The following is a 20,589-nucleotide window of genomic DNA, read 5'->3' on the forward strand; positions in this document are numbered from 1 at the left end:
CTCATGGGGCGGGCTCTTTATATCACCTGACCACCTCCCTGTTGTAGGGTCCCGGTCACCAAGGTGTTGCTATCTTCACTCCCCTTGAGATAGCCTGCCTGGCCATCAGTGGAGTTGCACCAACTCATTCCTCTTCCCACCTCTAAACCCTGCCCTGGTCTGAATTGGTCTGGTGGATTCTCCCTGGTCTCACTGGCTAGATGTGGTGCCTCCTCTCTCCTTGCCTCCTCACTGGCATCTCTACCTCCCCCTCTAGCTTCTCTCCTTCCTCCTAACTAGATGGTACTAGTTTTCTCCTTCTCCCACCTCTCCCAATCCTCTACTCCAGATGATAAAACTCATCTCCAACCTCCTCAAAATAACGACATCCAGATGGTTAACGTTATCTTCCAACCTCCACAATATCACTCCCTCCAAATGGTATAACTCTCTTCTACTACTCCAACAACATTTCTCCAAGATGGTATAACTCTCGCCTCCTGGCCTCCACCCATCTCAATATAACTTCCTCATCTGACCTGATGGTATAACTGATGGTAAAACAACTCCCTGATGGTGAAAGTGAATCCCATTTGCAGGGGCGCCCCTTAAATATTTTGGGGTACCCCCTGATCACCCTCAAACCAGAGTAAATGCACCCCTCTAGGGAATTACAACCAACTGTTTTTTCCAACCTTCTCAACATCACTCCACCCATTTCACATGGTCTATTTCCTTTAATCTCCTCCTGTAACTGCTTTCCTCCTCGCATTCCTTTCAAAAGATATTGCGCTCACCAATCTCCTCCAAACACCTTTCTCCAACAAGCTCCTTCTCAAATACCCCACCACCTTCAAGCTGGCATTCACAGTTTCATATCACCTCCCCTTGGGTGGTACGCAGGGTCATGGGCTGCACCTGTGTTGAGTAGGTAGGTTCTTCATATGTGAAATGGCCCGTGCATCTGCACGAGAGGATGCTCGTGCAGGAGAATGGAAGTGACGAGCATGGAACGTGGGGAGAGGACAGTTGGAGGTGAAGCGAAGCAGTGAAGACGCACATTTCATGTCCTCTGTTTATTTATGATATTTACTTAAATATACTCATATGAAAGTTAATTAATAAATACATAAGACTATTATCATTTCAATTTGCCCCCTCCTTACTTCAATGGCGACGAGGATAAAAGGAAGAAACAATAGTGGCCGTTGAGAAGGATCTCCGGCCGCACTTCAGGTAGGAACGCGGTTCGCGTCCCAGCCGCGATCGCCTGCAGCGCATATTCCCCAGACCGACTGTCGCTGCGATCGTGCTTTCCCCGCCCACTCTTCGTGACACATATGGGAGAGACATAATTTATTCACTGCTCCTTGCCCCATTCACCCGCCGCATCCTACGCATACCGCGTTACGTGTTCCCAGAGGAGGCGGGCCCAGCTGATGATACTAGTTAATTTATTCACTGCTCCCTGCCGTATGCCAATCTATTGCCTGCCGTAATCTACGCACACTACGTCGCGTGTTCCCAGCGGAACCGGATCCTGCTGCTAATACCAGACTCCATCGTCACTACGCACTACTCCACGTCGAGTAATCCAGTAATCCTCATTACTCCTCATAATCTTCCTCTTCACAGTGGAAATTTAAAATAAAGTAAAATCAACATCACAAAGTTTTCTACGCTACATTCTTCAGTAATCCTCATTACTCCTCACACTCCTCCTCTTCACAGTGAAAAGATAAAGAAATTGATATCGTACAAGATACAGAATCTCCAACAGGATCTACCAAAATGTTTTCGCAGTAGTTTAATACTGAGCATAAGATTGGAAGTTAGGAGGAAGACACCTCCACAATCTCAACGACCATCCGCAAAATTATTATACGGATTTTATACCTAGACTGATTCCCTGAACCAATCAAATACAATCAAAAATGGCCATGCAAGGAGTGCAGCCACCACACATGTTTCTACCGGAAATTGGTGAACCTACACTTCCGTGGAAACGATGGCTTAAAGCTTTTGAACATTACGCACATGTGGTTTGTGGAGTGAACTACAGTATAGAAAGAAAGAAGTCTCTACTATTACATTGTTTAGGACCAGCGGGCCAAGAGAAATTTGAGGATTTGCCTGATCTCACAGAGGATGAAACAGGGGACATGAACATGTATGAAATTGCCATTGCCAAACTCAATAAACACTATGACAAGAAAATGAGCACCATCCTAGAAAGATACAAATTCGGGAAGCGAGTTCAAGAGAAAGAAGAATCCGTAGAACAGTATGTTACTGCCCTGAGGAAAATGGCCCGGAATTGCAATTTCAACCAACAACTCGATGAAAGGATCAGAGACCAATTTATGCTTGCGTGCAGGAGCAGTAAGGTCAGGGAGAGAGTTTGGTCTGAAGATGATCCCACACTCGATGTTGTACTTAGATTGGCCAAGGAAGTGGAGCATACGGAAACGTGTGTTTCTACTTTAGAAAATAGAATGAAGGACATATCAATCAACTCATCGATTAGTGTTGTACAATCAGATCAAGATGAAGAAATTGGAATAATTAGAGGCAACAAGAAAAAGAAAATGAGACCACAAAGAGATGGAACAATACCCAACACCAGCAATTTACGGCGAAGATTTTTTGAGAGTAGAGATACGTACAACAATCAAGCCAATACAAGAAGACCTGACAAAGTAGAATCTAGGAGAGGGAATAGACCCGACATGATAAGGACGTCTACGTCAGGAGGAGAACGTCAAAACAGGAGCATGTTTCCCCAGGATGGTAGAGGGAGGACCAGACAAAGAGGATGTTACCGATGTGGTAGCCCAAGTCACTGGGCCGACAATAAGGAATGCCCTGCTCTTAAGACGATTTGCAGAAGGTGTGGGGGAAAAGGTCACATAGCAAAGTGCTGTAGGACCAACCCAAGTGGTGAACAATCCTCTAACTGGATTGGAGATGATGATGATGAGGAGGAATGTGTATTCATGATTACCGATGAAGACACACACATAGAGAGTCCCAGAACTGAAATTGTTGTGAATGGATTTCCAGTCAATATGATGGTTGACTCTGGAGCGAAGTACACGCTGATACCAGAAGAGATGTGGAGGAAATGCGGCCCAGAGTATTTACATGAAGTTGATGTAAAACCCAAAGCCTACGGTGGAGTCAGGATAGAATTGATTGGGTGGTTTGTTGCCAATTTAGGCTTCAAAGGGAGGCAAGCAAGTGGTCGCATTTATGTATCTAAAAGCGGAGAGTCTGCTCTACTCAGTTGGACACACCAGAAATTACTCAAAGTCCGATTAGACCCTAATGCTGATGAAATGGTTTACCAAATCGATGGATCATACATTGGTAACATTCAGAAGATAAAGAATGAAATATTTAGAGATGATGTAATAGGATGCCTAAAAGGATTCTCACATCGCATATTGCTAAAGAGAGATTCAAGACCTGTGGCCCAGAAACTCAGAAATATTCCGTTGGCTCTCAAAACGGAAGTCAAAGAGGAACTAACCAAATTGGAAATGCAAGGCATTATTGAGAAAATTGATGCAGCGGAATGGGTTTCACCATTGGTCATTGTTAGGAAAACTACAGGAAAAATAAGAATATGTGTCGACATGAGAGAGTTGAATAAATGTGTGATCCCCGACAGACACCCATTACCCAATATACAAGAACTAATTTCCACTTTGGGTCCTGCAAAGGTCTTTTCTACGCTAGATCTCACAGCAGCATACCATCAAATTAAATATTAAATTACATGAAGATTCTAAACCCTTGACGGCTTTTATCACGCCAGAGGGGCTTTATCAATTTCGCAGGATGCCATTTGGATTAATTTCAGCAGCTTCAGTCTTTCAAAGAGTAATGCAGAAAATACTTGGTGATATGGAAGGTGTAGTTTTCTTTCAAGACGATGTATTGGTTTATGCAAATGATCAAGACAAACATGATATGAGGTTGAACAGAGTTTTGCACAAACTACACCAGGCTGGAATGGTGTTGAGTGAAGCCAAATCGAAAATCAACAGAAAGGAGATTGAATATTTAGGACACGTAATATCTGGTGATGGTATTAAACCCAAGAAAGACTTGGCAGAATCTATCAGATCCATGAATACTCCAGACAACAAGGATCAACTAAGAACCTTTCTCGGAATGGCAGAATATTACGCCAAGTTTATAGACAATTTCTCAGACCACAGTGTTGAAATGAGGAGTCTAATGAAAATGAATAAGAAATTCGTGTGGAATAAGAAGAGTGAGAAAGAGTTCCCTTTCATAAAAAAAGCTTTAGCCCAAGCTCCGACACTGCAAAGCTATGTTAGAGGCAGGAAGACTGTAATAACCACTGATGCAAGCGATGTGGGTTTAGGCGCATCCCTATCGCAATATTATAATGGACAAGAATTAGTAATTGCTTTTGCATCAAGGTTACTTAAAGGACCAGAAAAGAACTACGCCACAATTGAGAAAGAGGCTTAGGCAATCAAGTGGGCCATTGAGAAATTCCGATCTTTTGTATGGGGAGTACAATTCACCATACACACAGATCATAAACCTTTAGTGGAAATATTCAGTACCAAAGGCCTGGACAGAGTATCCAGCAGGATTAGGAGATGGGTTACAAGACTTCAGGATTTCAATTTCAAAGTTATATACATTCCAGGTTCAAAGAACATTACAGCGGATTGTTTGTCTCGTTTGACCAATCTTAATGATGTTGAAGAGGATCTTGGAGATCAAGAAGCTGTGTGTGAAATATCGAGTCAAGCTATATCCAAGGAAGATTGGAGCGATGGCATGGTGAAGGATGACACTCTATTAGAAGTTTTGAAGATGGTCAAAGAGGGGAGATGGAGGAAGAATGAAGTACTTTCTCCAGAAGTTAAAGCTTTTTGGGACGTACGAGAAGAATTATATCTTCAAAGTGATTATCTCGTGAAAGGAGACAAAATAATACCCCCTACCAACCTAAGAGAGAAGATTATAACAATGGCTCATGAAGGACATCAGGGCATTGTAAAGACTAAAAGAAGAATCAGAAGCACATATTGGTGGCCCGGTTGTGATAGGCTGATCGAGGACCAAGTTAGAAAATGTATCCTTTGCTCCAAAAGCGATAAAGTGTGCAGGGGTGCGGACTATCCAATGGTATTGAGAGAAGTTCCTGAGAGTCCGTGGAGTGAATTAGCTATGGATGTGATTGGTCCCGTTTGGAGTGATTGGTGTGCTACTTATTGTTTAGTGATAATTGACATGTTAACCAGGTAGGCTGAAATTAAATTTTTACCTCACGTTACCACACGCAATGTTATAAATTTCATGGAAGAAGTGTGTGAAAGAGAGGGTTATCCAAAAATAGTTCTCATAGATAATGGCTCACAGTTTAAATCTGAGGAAATGGAAACATATTTGAAAGGCAAAGCCATCAACCATAAATTGTGCGCCATTTACCATCCACAAACCAATGGTATTGTGGAGAGGTTCAACAGAGTAATAAAAGTTGCTATTAAACTGGCATGGGCCAATGGAAAGGAATGGAAGGTAGCAGTCAAAGAGACCCTGTTAGCCCACAGATTCACTCCTCACAGTTCAACTGGAGTCACACCATTTGAACTCAATAGAGGCAGGAAAGCCAATACAAACATGTTTCCAGGGTGGATGAATGATCTTGTGAGAAGTGAGAATAAAATAGAGGAAGCGAAGGAGAATATTAGACACAGGCAAATCGACAACAAAAAAATGCATGATAAAAAACGCTTTAGGAAATTACCTGAATTTCAAGTGGATGGTTGGGTGAGGATAAAACTACCTGTGAATTTGAGAGGAGATGGTTGCAAATGGTCCAAGCCCGTGAGAGTGGTAGAGATATATTCCCATGCTATTAGGACCCAGGATGGCAGAGTATGGAACAATGAAAGGGTAATGGATCTAGGTGATCAATGTTGGGGGAGTAAGTCTGATGGTTTGGGTGAAGTGGATAGTGAGAGAGGGAGAGTAGGTATAACTGTTGACATAGATGATAAGAATGTGCAAAGAGAGAGTGAGGTGTCGAGCAGAATCTCTAAGAGAGTTACTTCCTTGGCAACAGATTCAGATGATTATCAAGAAAGAAGTAACAGGATAAGATCCAGGACGGGAAGAGAATGCAGACCACCAAGATATCTTTGTGACTATGTAGAATAATGAGAACTATGCCAAAGAGTTCTTCTACATAAAGAAGGGAGATGTGTAGTATCTTCATATGTGAAATGGCCCGTGCATCTGCACGAGAGGATGCTCGTGCAGGAGAATGGAAGTGACGAGCATGGAACGTGGGGAGAGGACAGTTGGAGGAGAAGCAAAGCAGTGAAGACGCACATTTCATGTCCTCTGTTTATTTATGATATTTACTTAAATATACTCATATGAAAGTTAATTAATAAATACATAAGACTATTATCATTTCAATTTGCCCCTCCTTACTTCAGTTGAGTAGGTAGGTTTGTTCTCGGATTGAGCCATCTGTCTGTGCTCATGTGGGCTTCAAGAGAATACTGTGTTTGTGTGTCAAGGGAGACAATGGTGAACAGTCTCATGAAGTGGTTACTCCACGACATTAGAATGGTGGAGACTGACGCTATAGCCAGTTGTCTGCTAAGTATCAGGTCTAAGCAGTGACCACCTGAGTGTGAGGATGATTCAGTAGCAGAGGAAAGCAAATGTGCAAACATGATGTCTGTCCTTTTTTGCTGTGTGGGGCGATTGTAATGGATATTCAAATCTCCAAAAATGCCTTCTCCTCGTGGGTTAATCTTTTAATCCACTTGACGGAGTATTGTTCTGGTATCATCAAATGAAACAGGGCTAGGGATTCATACGTCATCCAAGTCTTCATGATAAAGAGAAGATCTAGCTTAGAATCAATAAAAAAGTAATTTATAATGGTGGTTTTATTATGGATAGATCTACAGTTTACAAGGGAGCACTTGATGTTATCTTGACTATTAGGTGCCATGTGTTTGGGCCCAGTGTCAGAAGTAGGCGTGGGCGTGGGTTTAGAAACCCGGCAAGACCAGCAACAAAGACTCCAGGTGAAGAATTAAAGTTTTCCCAAAACCAGAGACTATCAGGAAATACTTGTGCTCAGGGCACAAATTGCGCCCGGCCTAAGAAGAAGCCATCCGGGACCTATACTCTGGACTTTTACTTAATATTGAGGTTAATCCGTACAAATTGTTTGAATTCTATTCCTACCCAGTTTATAATTTTGCCCTGACACTGTATAGGTTCCTTAATAAACTATTAAAACATGTATTTCTGAGTTTTTAGTTTTTCTGGTCAATTCGAATATTGTTTTTTATATAGCGCTTTAATCTAAGGTGCTTTACATAGGACATATTTACACACATTACTATTATTACCTAATCGAAATTGGTACTCATTTATCGACCTCAGAAGGATGAAAGGCTGAGTTGGCCTTGCCAGGATTTGAACCTGTGACCTGCAGATCAAAGACAGATCGAAGCAACAAGCATTTAACCCGCTGAGCCATTTTACTGGCAATTGATTCCTGTCACAGGTGATATAAGGACATAATGTACTTAGTCAAATTCCAAATTGTAATCCAGAGTGTTCTGGGGTCCTGCACCCTGAAAACGTGCTTCAGTAGTGTGTTTGAAAATGCCCCTGCCTACCTCTCCACTTGGCTTTGGCAGGTAGTTTTAGAAGATGAGCACCTCTCTGGATAGCTGTAACCAAGTGACACACTCCTGCTGGGGGGAACACCATGCAGTTTCCCCCTCTCGCTATAAGGTGTAACTTTAAGTAGGACAGTCTCCTTCTCCCTCCCCACTTAGGTATTTTTCTGATGCTGTAATTGTAATCTGTGCAACCAAGGGTGACCCTCATGGGCATGAACACACTATAGTCTCTTGAGGCTACCACAATGATCCAGCTGGCAACTCTCTTTCTACTCCTTTTCATTAATCCTTGAATCAAACAATCTGCTAGGTCTACGACAATCCGGATTTCGGCCCAGACACGGGACCGAAACGGCTCTATTAGACCTAAAAACCCAGATCGAAGTCCTGAAGGACAAGGGCAAATTAGCAATGCTATTACTCCTCGACCTTTCCGCCGCATTTGATTTGGTTAACCACCAGATCCTTTGCAGGCACCTCCACTCTGCTGCCAACTTCTCTCCCTCCGCAGCGGCCTGGATCAAATCCTTCCTGAGCAACAGATCTATGAGGGTCTTTGCACCCTCCGCTGCCGCAGCTCCCTCCTCTATTCATTGCGGTGTTCCTCGGGGCTCTTGCGTGTCTCCTACCCTTTACAATATCTTTACGAAACCACTCTTCGATGTGCTTGATTATCTGGGTGTCTCCTACACCAACTATGCGGACGACACCCAGATACTCATCCCCATCTCGGGTGACTATCTTGCTGACACCAAGGCCCTCAATGACGTCTACCTGGTCATCCAAGCCTGGATGGCCCAGCACCAACTATGTCTGAACGACGATAAGACGGAGCTACTTATTCTAGGTACTTCAAAACGCCTGAGCAAACTGGAGCCATCCTATCAGTCATTCATCATAGACGGCAACTCCATACAAGTCTCGAAAGACACCAAAACACTACACTTTTACCTGGATTCCACCTTTTCCTTGTCAAGACAAACTAATGCAGTCAGATCCACCTCCGCCTACACGTGCAAACTCATTTCAGCCTGTAGACCATTCCTCACCACCCACAATAGCGTCACACTAGCGAGAACACTTATCATGGCAAAAATAGATTACTGCAGTGCCCTATATCTAGGCACCAGCCAAGAAAATCTGTCCAAACTCCAAACCACCCAGAACAATGCAATTTGAGCGGCTCTGAACATACCTCGTAACCACCACATCTCAGAAGCCAGAGCTAGCCTTAGGTGGTTACCCGTGAAGCAGAGAATTTCCCTAAAAACGCTTGCCCTCACGCACAAATGCCTAGCCAACAAGGCTCCGATCTATCTCTGCAGTCGGCTTACGCGCCACTCCACTGCCCGACCACTAAGAATTGCTCAGACTCACTGCCTGACTATCCCTAGGTTTAAGCTCCAAAAAGCGGGAGGCACTAGCTTCCCTGTCCTAGCCTCCAAACTTTGGAACACCCTCCCTGCTGCCATCAGAGCTGAAGACTCCTTCAATACCTTCAAGAATAAAACCAAATCTTGGCTCTTTGACCAGCAATAGCTGTGTCAGACATCGGTCCTACTTACCCAACCCGCCTTTCCCCGGCTCGATTTCCGGTCTACTACCTTTCCCAACCACCTCAGGGATACTTCCTCTGCAGAGCCTTGGGACACTGTACCACTGTACCATGTGTAAGATATGTAATCATTTAGTCTGTTTATTACGCTGTACTGTTATACTTTTTTGTAATTTATCTCCCTGTATGTTCTTTTCTTGCAACACTGTACAAATTGCACCCTGATGCCCCCGGGCCTGATGGTTTGCGCGTTATAAATAAACAAATACAAATACAAATACTCTTGGCAACATCTGGCTCAAGGTCCCAGCAGCACCTTACTCTGTTCTCTACTCCACGTCTTAACCCTCTGACACTGTGGCCTATTTGGCTTGGCCACTTGCTCTTCTTTCCCTTTTCTTGTGCTCCTTTTATTGCCACACCTGTCCCCCCCATTCCCCAGAACACCACCTTATCACACATCCAAAATAGTGGTTTGGGTCTCTTTTTATATTGTGGTTTTGGTACGAATTGTTCCTGTGAGAGTTCTGATTGGTGGGTCCACTTCACCATTGGCCCCGGGTCTGGTGACTGACTGGTTTGGGCCTTATTGTTCCCATCTTTGCTGATGGTTTATTCTCCACAGGCTCCAGTACCAAATCCATTCCTGGGCTTGCACCCCCTTGGTGCCCTCGGCACAGAATCCCGCTCTGGGAGCAGTCGCACAGATTGAGCCTGGAACAAACAGCTGGCTCACAGCGTACAAAGTATTCTTTACAAATCCTTCCTGCGGGGGATATTCCCGGGATTTCTGCATTTACCACTGCTCCTTTTGCATGTTTCAATCACCATTGCTAGAAAATGAACAAAGGCACTCAGCACTGCTTGTCTAATATGGAATCGAGCAAACAGATTATGCTTCAATCCATACTATATGGTATACATTACTCACCGTAATCGTATTTCTGATGCTTGTATCTGCTTAGATTAACATGCTGTGCATAGGCCGACATCTAGTGGAAGCTGCAGAGTATTACAGTTTGTTTTTCGAAACTCGAAAAGGGGCGTCGAACTAGGGCGTGCTAGTAATACTATCCCTAGTGTGACGCCCACTGTACCCATTGACGAGAGCCAAACAAGGCAATGGTGATAGCAGTACAGCGTTAATGTCGCCAATGATTCACCAGGAGACTGGCATCTAATAACCAAATAAACAAGAGTACTAAATCCCAATGGGGGCCAAGGTGGTACTAATCGACGTTTAATGTATGAAAAGCCCAACAAAGAGAGTGCTTTGAAACTTTTCTCTGCCAAGAAATGGCAAATTACGATGTTGTTGCTGTAATCTGCCTTGTGTTCTCGTATGGAGGGGTTCTGTGCATTCCTAGTGTGTGGTTGTCTTCCCTCAAAACTCTGAGGTCGGGGCTTGCCCTTGGGTGCCTGACGACACCCCTGTGCCCTCGCCATCTGATACGGCGACGTTGCTGCCATTGCTGAAGGAACCCACTGCGTCCATGGCCTCGAGTTGCCTGGCGTAGTGGGCCCAACGCTTGGTCGAGCGGTCCTTAAGTGTCTTGGCTTTGAAGAGCTTACAAGCTCTACAATTTGCCTCGGGTGGTCCCTTGGAAGACACAGGTTACAGGTATTATGTTTATCTACCCAGGGGAACTTACGGTTGCACTTCGGGCAGAATTTAAATGGAGTATTCTCCACATGTCAATATCTGGCAGCGGGCGGGTATATGTAGGAAAACGAGTGTGTGTGTGTATATCCACCCCCCACTCTCCCTACTTGGCAGGGCCGAGGCCTGAGGCCTTCCGAGGCCCGGGCCGAGGCCATAGGCCTTCCGAGGCCCGGGCCGAGGCCAGAGGCCTTCCAAGGTCCAAAGTCTGTTGTGTAATCCTGAAGGCTGTTCTTCCTCGGTCTCAAGTACCGACGTCGATCTTCGGCGATCTTCGACGTAGGGTTGGTGAATGGGGATTTTTTGATTATTATATGATAAATGGCTAAAATCCAGGGAACTCCGCGATTATGCTTCCGACAAGTATGGCGGAAAAAAAACAATCTGAGGGTCCTACACACGTGATGGATCATGGGTACAGTGGACGTTACACTAGGGATAGTATTACTGGAATGCCCTAGTTCGACGCCCCTTTTCGAGTTTTCGAAAAACAAATTGTAATACTCTGAAGCTTCCACTAGATGTCGGCCTATGCACAGCATGTGATCTAAGTAGATTCCACAAGCCTCAGAAATATATATATTTGCAATGAGGTAAAAGGCGTTTGCCAATTTATTTCTGCCAGCCTCATAGACAATTGAGAAAATAACGCTGGCTCCAAATGTAGATAGCACTGCATTACATAACACTTTGAACCAAGGCTAGAACACGTGAAAACTGATATTTGATAGACAACAGTGATGCTACACTTTTGTAATATAAACAATTACAGGTTTTCAGGCAAAATGTGTTTCTTTTTATGCCCAATAACATAGTACACAAGTCAGACTGCTTCATTTTTGCCCTAGTGGAATGTATTAGCTACATAGTTTGGGGCAAAACCTGTTTGCTCCATTCAACATTATTGATCATAAAAAAGGTGTTAAATGTGTTTATTTCTAACATCAGTGCCATTGTTAGATAATCTAGCCTCTGGAGAATTTGCCCAGGGAGAAGCCCCATCCGACACCAACTAATATTGCCTGACCCCAAACCACCATCTACCTTCTGGTAAACGTGAAAAGAAATTTGCTTTTACACAGCCAGTTAACTTTCCCTAGAACTTCACACCTCTGCAATCATTATGCCTTTCTCGGAATGCTGATTTGCAATGGCTGGTCAAAACCTGGCAAGCTTGCACTGGACGTCCACTTTCTTTTCCTTCAAAACTTTACGTTGTGCTCAGATTTTAAATGTATGTTTATTATTTTTTTAATGATTTGAAAATCTGCGGAACTTCAATTCAAATTAAACACAGGAGTGGAGGACATCCAACTAAAAACCTATGTGCATTTCAGATCATTTTTGATACATCATCAAGAGGATTATCTATAAAAAAAAGATACATATAAAGCTATGCAAACTTCTTCATTTCAAATCCATCTATACTAAACTCATATAAAAAATATACATACCTGCCTTCTAGCAATCCACATTTATACAATTCAACCCGCAGCATGAAATGCACAGGTTTACATCACATTCTGGACCTGGAAGCAATTTAGTTAAGCATCTTATCTATTTCCATGACACATGTTTGTAACAGTAACTACACTTCCTGTTTCATCACACAATTTTTCAAATTCATTAGATCTAACCTGAATCATTCCAATAAGAATCTTAATTCTGATAGTCAAACCAAAATCAAATAAATGTGTCAAAAAAACAAAACAGCCATTATTGGAAATAAAAGTAATAAAACCAATAATAACTTGTCACAAAAACATCAGTCTTTCTTTCATGTTCATAGTACTTCATGCACGGACAATTAAAACTCCTAAATGTAACTATGATCACCTCGACAATGTAACTTGGTTATGTTTCTAGTGCATGTTATCAATGACCTCTGCGAAACTCAATCAGAATTCAATAATAGGGATTTTGCCTCTGTCTTCGGGGCCCTTAATGCCCTACATGGCCCTCAGACGAGTCTATAAAACTTTATTAGAACACTGGAATGTTGGCAGTTCCACTGCAGACAAAGCAGTGACAGGCGGAAATAATGGCTGGTTAGTGATATAGGTCTTTCCCAGCATTACAATGTTTTTCATTTGTGTTTCCTTATTATAAACAGATCATTCTAGCATCATTGGGTGGAATGTTCTAATAGCAATAATGCCCTTGTCCTCGGACCATTACCAGGTGGTAATGGTCCTGGGCATAGGTTAATAGACTATGTTTAAGTAGGAACAATCCTTATTCAGTAAACTGGATTGTCAGATAAAGGTTCAGTTTAAATGCTTAGAGACATTTTTATAAGATGTTAAATAAACAAATAGAAAAGAAAAACCATTTAGTGGCAATTTATGAGTATTTTTAGATTCAAACTGAAAGAGGAAACCATAGAGGACTGGTGTTATATTCTAGACCCCATCTTAGAATATTTGGGGGAAGAACATGACACAAGGAGAAGTGACGTTGGGACCTTCCTGTCCCTAGAAACCGCACCAACACTGAAAGGATGGTCAGCGAGCACTTCAGTAAACAAAAAGACTGCTTTGACCCTAATGGCCTCAGATGCCCTGTTATACTGCAGATAAAGCAGCATTCTATGCCTCTTGTTTCAGGCACCATGATGATGCTATGTCAAACTCATTGTTCACTGCAAAGGACTTGCCATGATGCACTGCCTCAATGAAAGCCTCATTCACTAAGAAACACTCACTGGCTGAAGCACCTAACCTGGAGGCATTCCAATGCAGACTCACTAATTAAGTCCTGATTCACCAATGCCTGCCCTGCCACTCAAACTGTTAGAGGTAACGTGTTCAACCAATTCAAAAAATGGTATTAGGCTAATTGTGTGTAAATGTCAAACAGTATACCATACCTGAGTGCCCTCCCCATGGTTTCATAGTTCATGTCCGGCTTGTTTTTGTGCTTTCCCCACAACCTGGATACAGCCTTGGAATCTACAAGCTTGAAGATGCCTTTCTCTCGTTGGGTCCATTTGATATATTTTGGACATGTAGCCTTGTCTTGTAGCAGTGCCAGAAGAAACTCCCAAAGATAAATTGTGTTTCCTACAACATAACAAACGATAGATGTAAGCAAATTATTTTGATACCTAAGTTCCACTGACACAGTAATGAAAAAGAAAATACAAAGCATAATATGTTTAATCAAAGAGCACACAAACAAGATCTATCGCCAGAGTACTAGGCATCATTCCTGGTTTTAAATATTCATCCTCATGTGTGAATGAAATAATACTGTACACAACTGATTTTCAGAGATATCAGTCTCAATGAAAGGACGACAAGTGACCAAAGAACTACATGATTTGATAAATATGCAGGGTACAGCATGATGTGCTATATACTAAACATTTTAATTCTCTGACCCCAATAGAGTGACTGGTGTTGCATTCTATGCTCCCATCCAAATCCTAACGATGTAGTAATAATCAGTATATATGATGCAATGTTACGAACATTTTAATTTTTGTGTGTGGATGTTGTGAAAAATAGAATGAGCCCCAGCCAAGTCCACATTATTAGTGATCATTAGAAAGTATTACACTGTGGGGGCACTGCTGAGCTGCAGCAAGATGGTGGCCTGAGTCTGTAGCTCTTGCACTGGCAGAATCCTGTTTCCAAATTAATCCTGCTGTGCCGACTTCTGAGATCTGTGCAGTGCTGCATCTGGGGGCAGTGTCCTGTGGAGATCCGCTGCCCCGCTGGCCTGGGCGGCAGGCTGTGAGGAGACTGTGCAGCCATGCTCTGAAGCACCGTCGTGCAGCATGAGCCGTGGCTTCCTGGGCCACGGAGCGGATCGGACAGTGGGGGACTGTAGACATGTGCCCCACGCTGTGGCTCCTGATTGAGAAGTGCTGCTCTGGCAGGGGTGGGCTGCGGAGATACAGCAATGCAGCGCTGTTGTCCCGACCTGCTGTGGCTCCTCTGATGCCTGTCGCGTCTTGGGCTTGGGAGCATATGGCCTACTGTGGTACCGTGTTTACAGGTTAATGGGCCTGAATGAGGGAGCTGACAGGCTATGGGCGGCAGTGTGCTTGTCGAAGGGGAACAGAAGTTTGACTGGTTTGCACATTGCTAGTTTTAGTAGGTGTGGAAACCATGGTTGTCGTGCCCACATTGTAGCGATTAGTATTAGAGTAACTTGTTCCTGGTGCATCTTGTGCACTTTCTTGTTGAGGAGTGGTGTTGGTGGAAAAGCGTAGTCAAATTTCCCTGACCAACCCATTCACAGGGCGTTCCCGTTGGGCCCTTGTTGGGGAAAACTGGATGCGAAGTCTAGGCATTGTGTGTTTAGGTTTGTTGCGTACAAATCTAGCGGCGAATGCCCCCACTGGGTGAAGATATCATTTAAAATATCCTTGTGAATTTGCCACTCGTGTTCTTCGGGTAGAGGACTTCTGCTAACAGTGTCTGCTAGAGCAATGAGTTCCCCTGGAATGTGTTGAGAGACTAGGAACATGTTCCGCTTGATTGCCCACTTCCAAATCTTTTGGGATAACCTGAACAGACTTAGAGAGTGAGTCCCTCCCTGCTTGTTTAGGTAAAAAATGGCAGTGGTGCTGTTTGTCAGGATTTGCACTGTCTGACCTACTAGATATTGCTGAAAAGCTTGCAGTGCCTTGAGTACTGCTAGGAGTACTAGAAGGTTTATTTCTGGGCTGTAGTTTGTGTCCACATGCCGTGTGCTGTATGATGAAGGTAATGGGCTCCCCACGCTGAGAGTGAAGCGTCTGTTGTTAGAATCGCTTGTACTGGTGGATTGCAAAAAGGTTTTTCCTTTTAGCAGGTTGTCTTTGGACCAGCAGTGTCAAGCTTGTACTAAGGTTAGTGAAATAACCACTAGATCGTCACACTGACCGCTTGCCTGAGACCATTGTTTTGCTAACCATTCCTGCATTGGGCACACGTGCAGCCGCGCGTGGGTAGCCTGGTAGATGCATGAGGCCATCATCCCAAGCAGATGCATTGACTTGCGCACTGTTATCTGGCAACTGGCAAGATTATGAGGTACGTGAAACGACATGTTGTGTACTCTTTAAGTTGAGGGGAAAACTAGCTCTTCTTTAGTCTTTACAATAGCTCCCAGAAATTGTTTCACTTGACTGAGGACGGGACTTCACTTTTTCTTGTTGATGGAGAATCCCAATTGGAAAAGCAGATTGATTATTCTTTGGGTGTTGAGTTTGCATATTTGTGGGGTCTCTTCTGTTATTAGCCAGTTGTCCAGTTAAGGGTACACTGCGTTTGACGTAGGTATGCCGCCACCGCTGCTAGTAACTTTGTGAATACTCTTGGAGCAGAGGCTATGCTGAAGGAGAGTACCTTGAATTGGTAATGTTCTACCGCTATCTAGGAGCGCAGATATTTTCTGTGCGTTGGGAACATTGAAATACGAGAGTATGCATCTTTCATATCCAATGTTGCCATGAGATCCCACTATTTAATAGAGAGGGATTGCCTTCTGCAGTGATATCATGTGAAAGTTTGTGCTTTGACATATGTGTCTGTTGGGCGCAAGTCTAGTACAGGGCCATAGCTAGTTCAGTCTTTCTTTGGCACAAGGCAGTACACTGAATAGATACCCTTGTTTACCTGGTTTGCTGGGACTATTTCTATGGCGTCTTTCTCCAGCAGGGTCTTTACTTCTTCCATTAGTATGAGTCTTTCTTTTGTCATCATTTTTCTGTGTCTTGGTGGATGGTTGAGGGATTTCTGCAGAAGTTCTATGCGATACCCTCCTGCCATGGTGGACAACACTCACTTGTCCGATGTGATGCCCTCCCATGCGTGGGTGAATTGAGAAATGCAACATCCTACTGGAGTAGCATGTGAAGCGACCTCGATTGAGGCGTTATTGTTTAGAGGTAGTGGAGCTTCTAGTGGCGGAGTCCCTACCTCTACTTCTAGATCTTTTATATCCTCTTTGAAAATCACCACATGACTGTGCCTGTGAGTTACCCCCACAATGGTGACTGTCTTCCCTGATTATAATTTGAGGAGCGTTGTGGACATTGTCCACGAAAATAATCTTCTGGTGTTAAACACCCCTCTTTGGACAAAAGGTTTATTAGACAGTTGTCCTAACGATTTTAAGGTGTCATATTCTTCCTTGGCACTTGCCAAACAAAGCATAAGGTTCGATGGGCATGTTAAAGAGTGTGGCCTGCGTCTCCAGCTTGAAGCCTGATTGCCTTAAACAGGCATGGTGCTTGATTAAGGTGCCCTCAGCTATAACACAGCCTCCATTGTCGGCAGCATCCAAATTTGTCTTTAGAATGCAATTAGCAATTTGTTTGCCTTCTGTAATAGTTTTCGTGAGCTGAGATATAAGTGGCTCTGGGACAGCTTTAATCTACTGTTCTCACGAGTCCTATAAATGGCAACCATAACTAGCTAGAAGAGTGGCATTATTAGCGATTCTGGTCTGATAAGCAGCTGAGGATGCCACTTTCCTGCCGCAAGTGTAGATCTTTTTACTTTCCTTGTCAGGAGGTGCCTTAGCGGAAGCTAGGGGTGGGCCTGCCCTCTTCCTGGTTGTGGTGACGACTAGGGAGTCAGGTTTTAGCCGACCTCTGATATAAAATGGGTCAGTTGGTACTGGCCTGAACACTTTCTCAATGCAGGGGTTTACCGCCCTTGTGAGGTTGGGTATTAGTTAGGGAGGGCTGAATGTGCCTTTGTATTGACTGAAGGATGGGAATTAATTGCGTTGCAGACTTCGTGTCTCCAAGAATGTCATCCACAAAATCCTTGTCTTGTTAGACTTCTTAAGTCTCTATCTTGAAGTGTTGGACGGCTTTGAGGAGCAGCTCATTAACTGGAGCTGATCCCAGATCAGCTCCCCACCCTTGTTTCACCGCTGCGCTCTTAGGGTTAGGCCTGTCTGCCAGCTGACTGTAGAGCCTGGACACTGGTCGGCATACATCCCCTAGGTTGTGAAGACACTGCCGGCTCCTCTGGCAATTCTCACCACTTCTTCTTCGCTATCTTTCTGACCCTCTGATACCATAGGAACTGGCCCCTGGGTAATCCCTTTTTTTCGCACATTGCTCCAAACTCCCGAAACACACCCTCCTCATATGCATCCCCCCAGGTGTAAATGCCACATCCCTCCCATTGCCTCACAACGGGCAGGTCTGTTTTGTTCAACCAAACATCAGCTGCAATCGGGTTCTCCGGTGAGTAGGGGGGCACCCGTCCCAGCAGTTTCAGGGCCTTGTTCCAGACTCTCCGGCGTAGGGTTACAATCATCGGGACACTGCCCAAGCACCCAACTGGGACCCATAGTATTTCTTTCAAATTAGCAGGCGCCACCAGCTGTTTTATCAACCTTGTTTCTGAGATAGTTTCATCTGCGAGCCACTTGGCCACAAAGCTGAGTTGCGCTGCCAGGTAATATCTCTCAAGATCTGGTAGCTAAACTCCTCCCTCCTTGTACGGTAACATGAGTGTAGTTAGGGACAGTCTGCACCTAGCTGGACCCCACAGGAGCTCCCTTATTAGCTTTTCTAGTAGGCGGAAGAAGGAGGCCGGAATGTAGTAGTGAACTTTCTGGATGAAATATAGGAACCTCGGTAAAACAATAATTTTGGTGATGGCCACCCTGCCCATCACTGACAGAGGCAGTGAGGACCAGAATTTCATGGACTTCCTGATACTTATTACCGCCAATTCAGTGTTGCCCTCGTGCATCTTTTCAGGTGAGTGCCAGATATTTACTCCTAGATATCTAAACGAATGTAGCTGCCACTGGAGCCCAACTCCCGGGAGTTCCTCAATCGTTTTCCCGGTTAATCCCGCGAGTGGAAAAATGCAGGACTTCTCCCTGCTAAAAGAAATTCCGGAAAACCTTGCAAAGTTCTCCAGAACATCCAGTACCACTGGCACGTTCAGATGGGGGTCTCTTAGGTACAGCAGCACGTCGTCCGCAAATAGAGACACCACATAATGCACTCCCCCCACCTTGACTGCCGCGTCGGAGAACTCCTTCCTAAGATATATCGCTATTGGCTCTAGACCCAAATAAAGCATTGGTGACAGTGTGCAGCCCTGTCTTGTGCCCCGCTGAATGGCCCATGTTTCTGACACTGTTCACCCGGTTTGTACCCTGGCCACTGGTGCTTCATAAAGCAGCTTGACCCACCCAATGAAGTTTTCACCCAGGCCAAAACCTTTCAGTACAGCGAACAGCCATTCCCAATATATGGAATCAAAAGCTTTTATGGCGTCCAGTGAGACTATAGCACATTGCTCTTGCAAGCCAGTTGTTTGCGCTACTATGAGTTGAAGCCGCTCAAGTTTATTGCCGTGCTCCGACCTGGTATAAACCCATTTTGGTCTCTGTGCACTATGGACCCAATGACCCTGGATAACCTATTAGCCAGTATTGTTGTCAGTCTGGTCTTGACTACAGAACCTGGATCCTGAGAGTCTGAGGGGTCCACAATATATAAGTTCTAGGAGTTGTCTTGAATATGTGAGGTGACAGGAGTTTGGGTAGAAGTGCTGGGTTGGGAACTGTCCAACTGTAGCACTTTAGAAGGTGGTTCACCACTAGACACCCTTTCACACTGTGCAGAACCCTGTGGGCTTCTAAACACTTCTGGGTGGCGGTCCATGAAATCTACAAAACATGATATCTTTCTCATCACCCTTTCTGGTGTCCATTCGTGGACCCTGGAAAGACAGTAGGGGCAGGAGTCTATTGAAGGGGTGGGGGGGGCTGGTTTTTCTGATTTAGAGTATCTGATAGAGTGTCCTCGGATGCAGTATAGCCATTATCCTGTGAAGGAGGGGGCTTAGATGGCATGTCTGTCAAAATGTTGGTGGTTTTCGACATCTTGGACTTCAAAAGCGTTTTTGGGACATGTTTTGAATCAATTATTGCATGTTCGACGCATAAGAAGAGAGCGTCAAAGGTTTTGGTTTGGACGTGTGCCCTTCGGTGCATGAAAGGAGGGTCTTTTTGGGCACGGTATCTGAAACAGACATACTCGGCACCTGTTTCGGAGACCTGTCATGTGGTGAATGCGATTGTGATGGCTCAGAGGACAGGGATGATTTTGAAATAGTATTCTCCTTAGAGACTGCATGGCCATGCACGGTCAACGACGTGGTCAGCTTTCGGCCAGGGGCTATGTCTTTAGTGTGTCGTGGTGTGTGCTATTGCCGCCGGGTGTTTTCTCTGTAACAGGACCGCTGGCCTGCTTAATGGAGTCAGGGGCTTGCACATGGGGTTCTCCTAACCCCTGATCGCCTTCGACATTGCTAGGGACGTTGACGCTGCCATTGCTGGATTCACCCGCCACGTCTATGGAAGCCAAAGCCTGCATGGCGCGGGCAGCCCAGTGCTTTGTGCGGCGGTCATTTAAAGTTTTTGGTCAAAAAAGCTTGTAGGATTTGCAGTGCTTTTCGACGTGATTCTATGAAAGACAGTGGTTGCACACCCAGTGCATGTACTTCCAGGGATACTTCTAACTGCACGAGGGGCAGAATTTAAATGGAGTATTTTCCATCTTTGATGGGAAAGGCAGCACAGCGATAAAGGGGAATGGAGAGGGTCAGAATACTCATTCTCTAAAAGTAAAGAAGCGTATGTCCTGCCCCGATTCTCCCTAGTGTAAGGGGCCGAGGCCCGGTGAGTCACTCTATGTCAGGACGGGCTTGTCACCG

General features: G+C 44.5%; 1 protein-coding gene across 9 annotated transcripts in view; it reads right to left on the reverse strand.

The window, feature by feature from the left end:
• The window catches only part of ELF1 (E74 like ETS transcription factor 1), a 917,745-nt gene that overhangs the window by 63,177 nt on the left and 833,979 nt on the right, over positions 1-20,589 (reverse strand). For all 9 annotated transcript variants that reach the window (XM_069639215.1, XM_069639214.1, XM_069639212.1 and 6 more), the window contains one exon: positions 13,770-13,962. In XM_069639215.1, the coding sequence (XP_069495316.1) occupies positions 13,770-13,962 (193 nt within the window). The remainder of the gene's footprint in view (positions 1-13,769; positions 13,963-20,589) is intronic.

The sequence above is a fragment of the Ambystoma mexicanum genome, chromosome 7q (assembly GCF_040938575.1).
Source record: "Ambystoma mexicanum isolate Mex_15411 chromosome 7q, UKY_AmexF1_1, whole genome shotgun sequence".
Lineage (NCBI taxonomy): Eukaryota > Metazoa > Chordata > Amphibia > Caudata > Ambystomatidae > Ambystoma > Ambystoma mexicanum.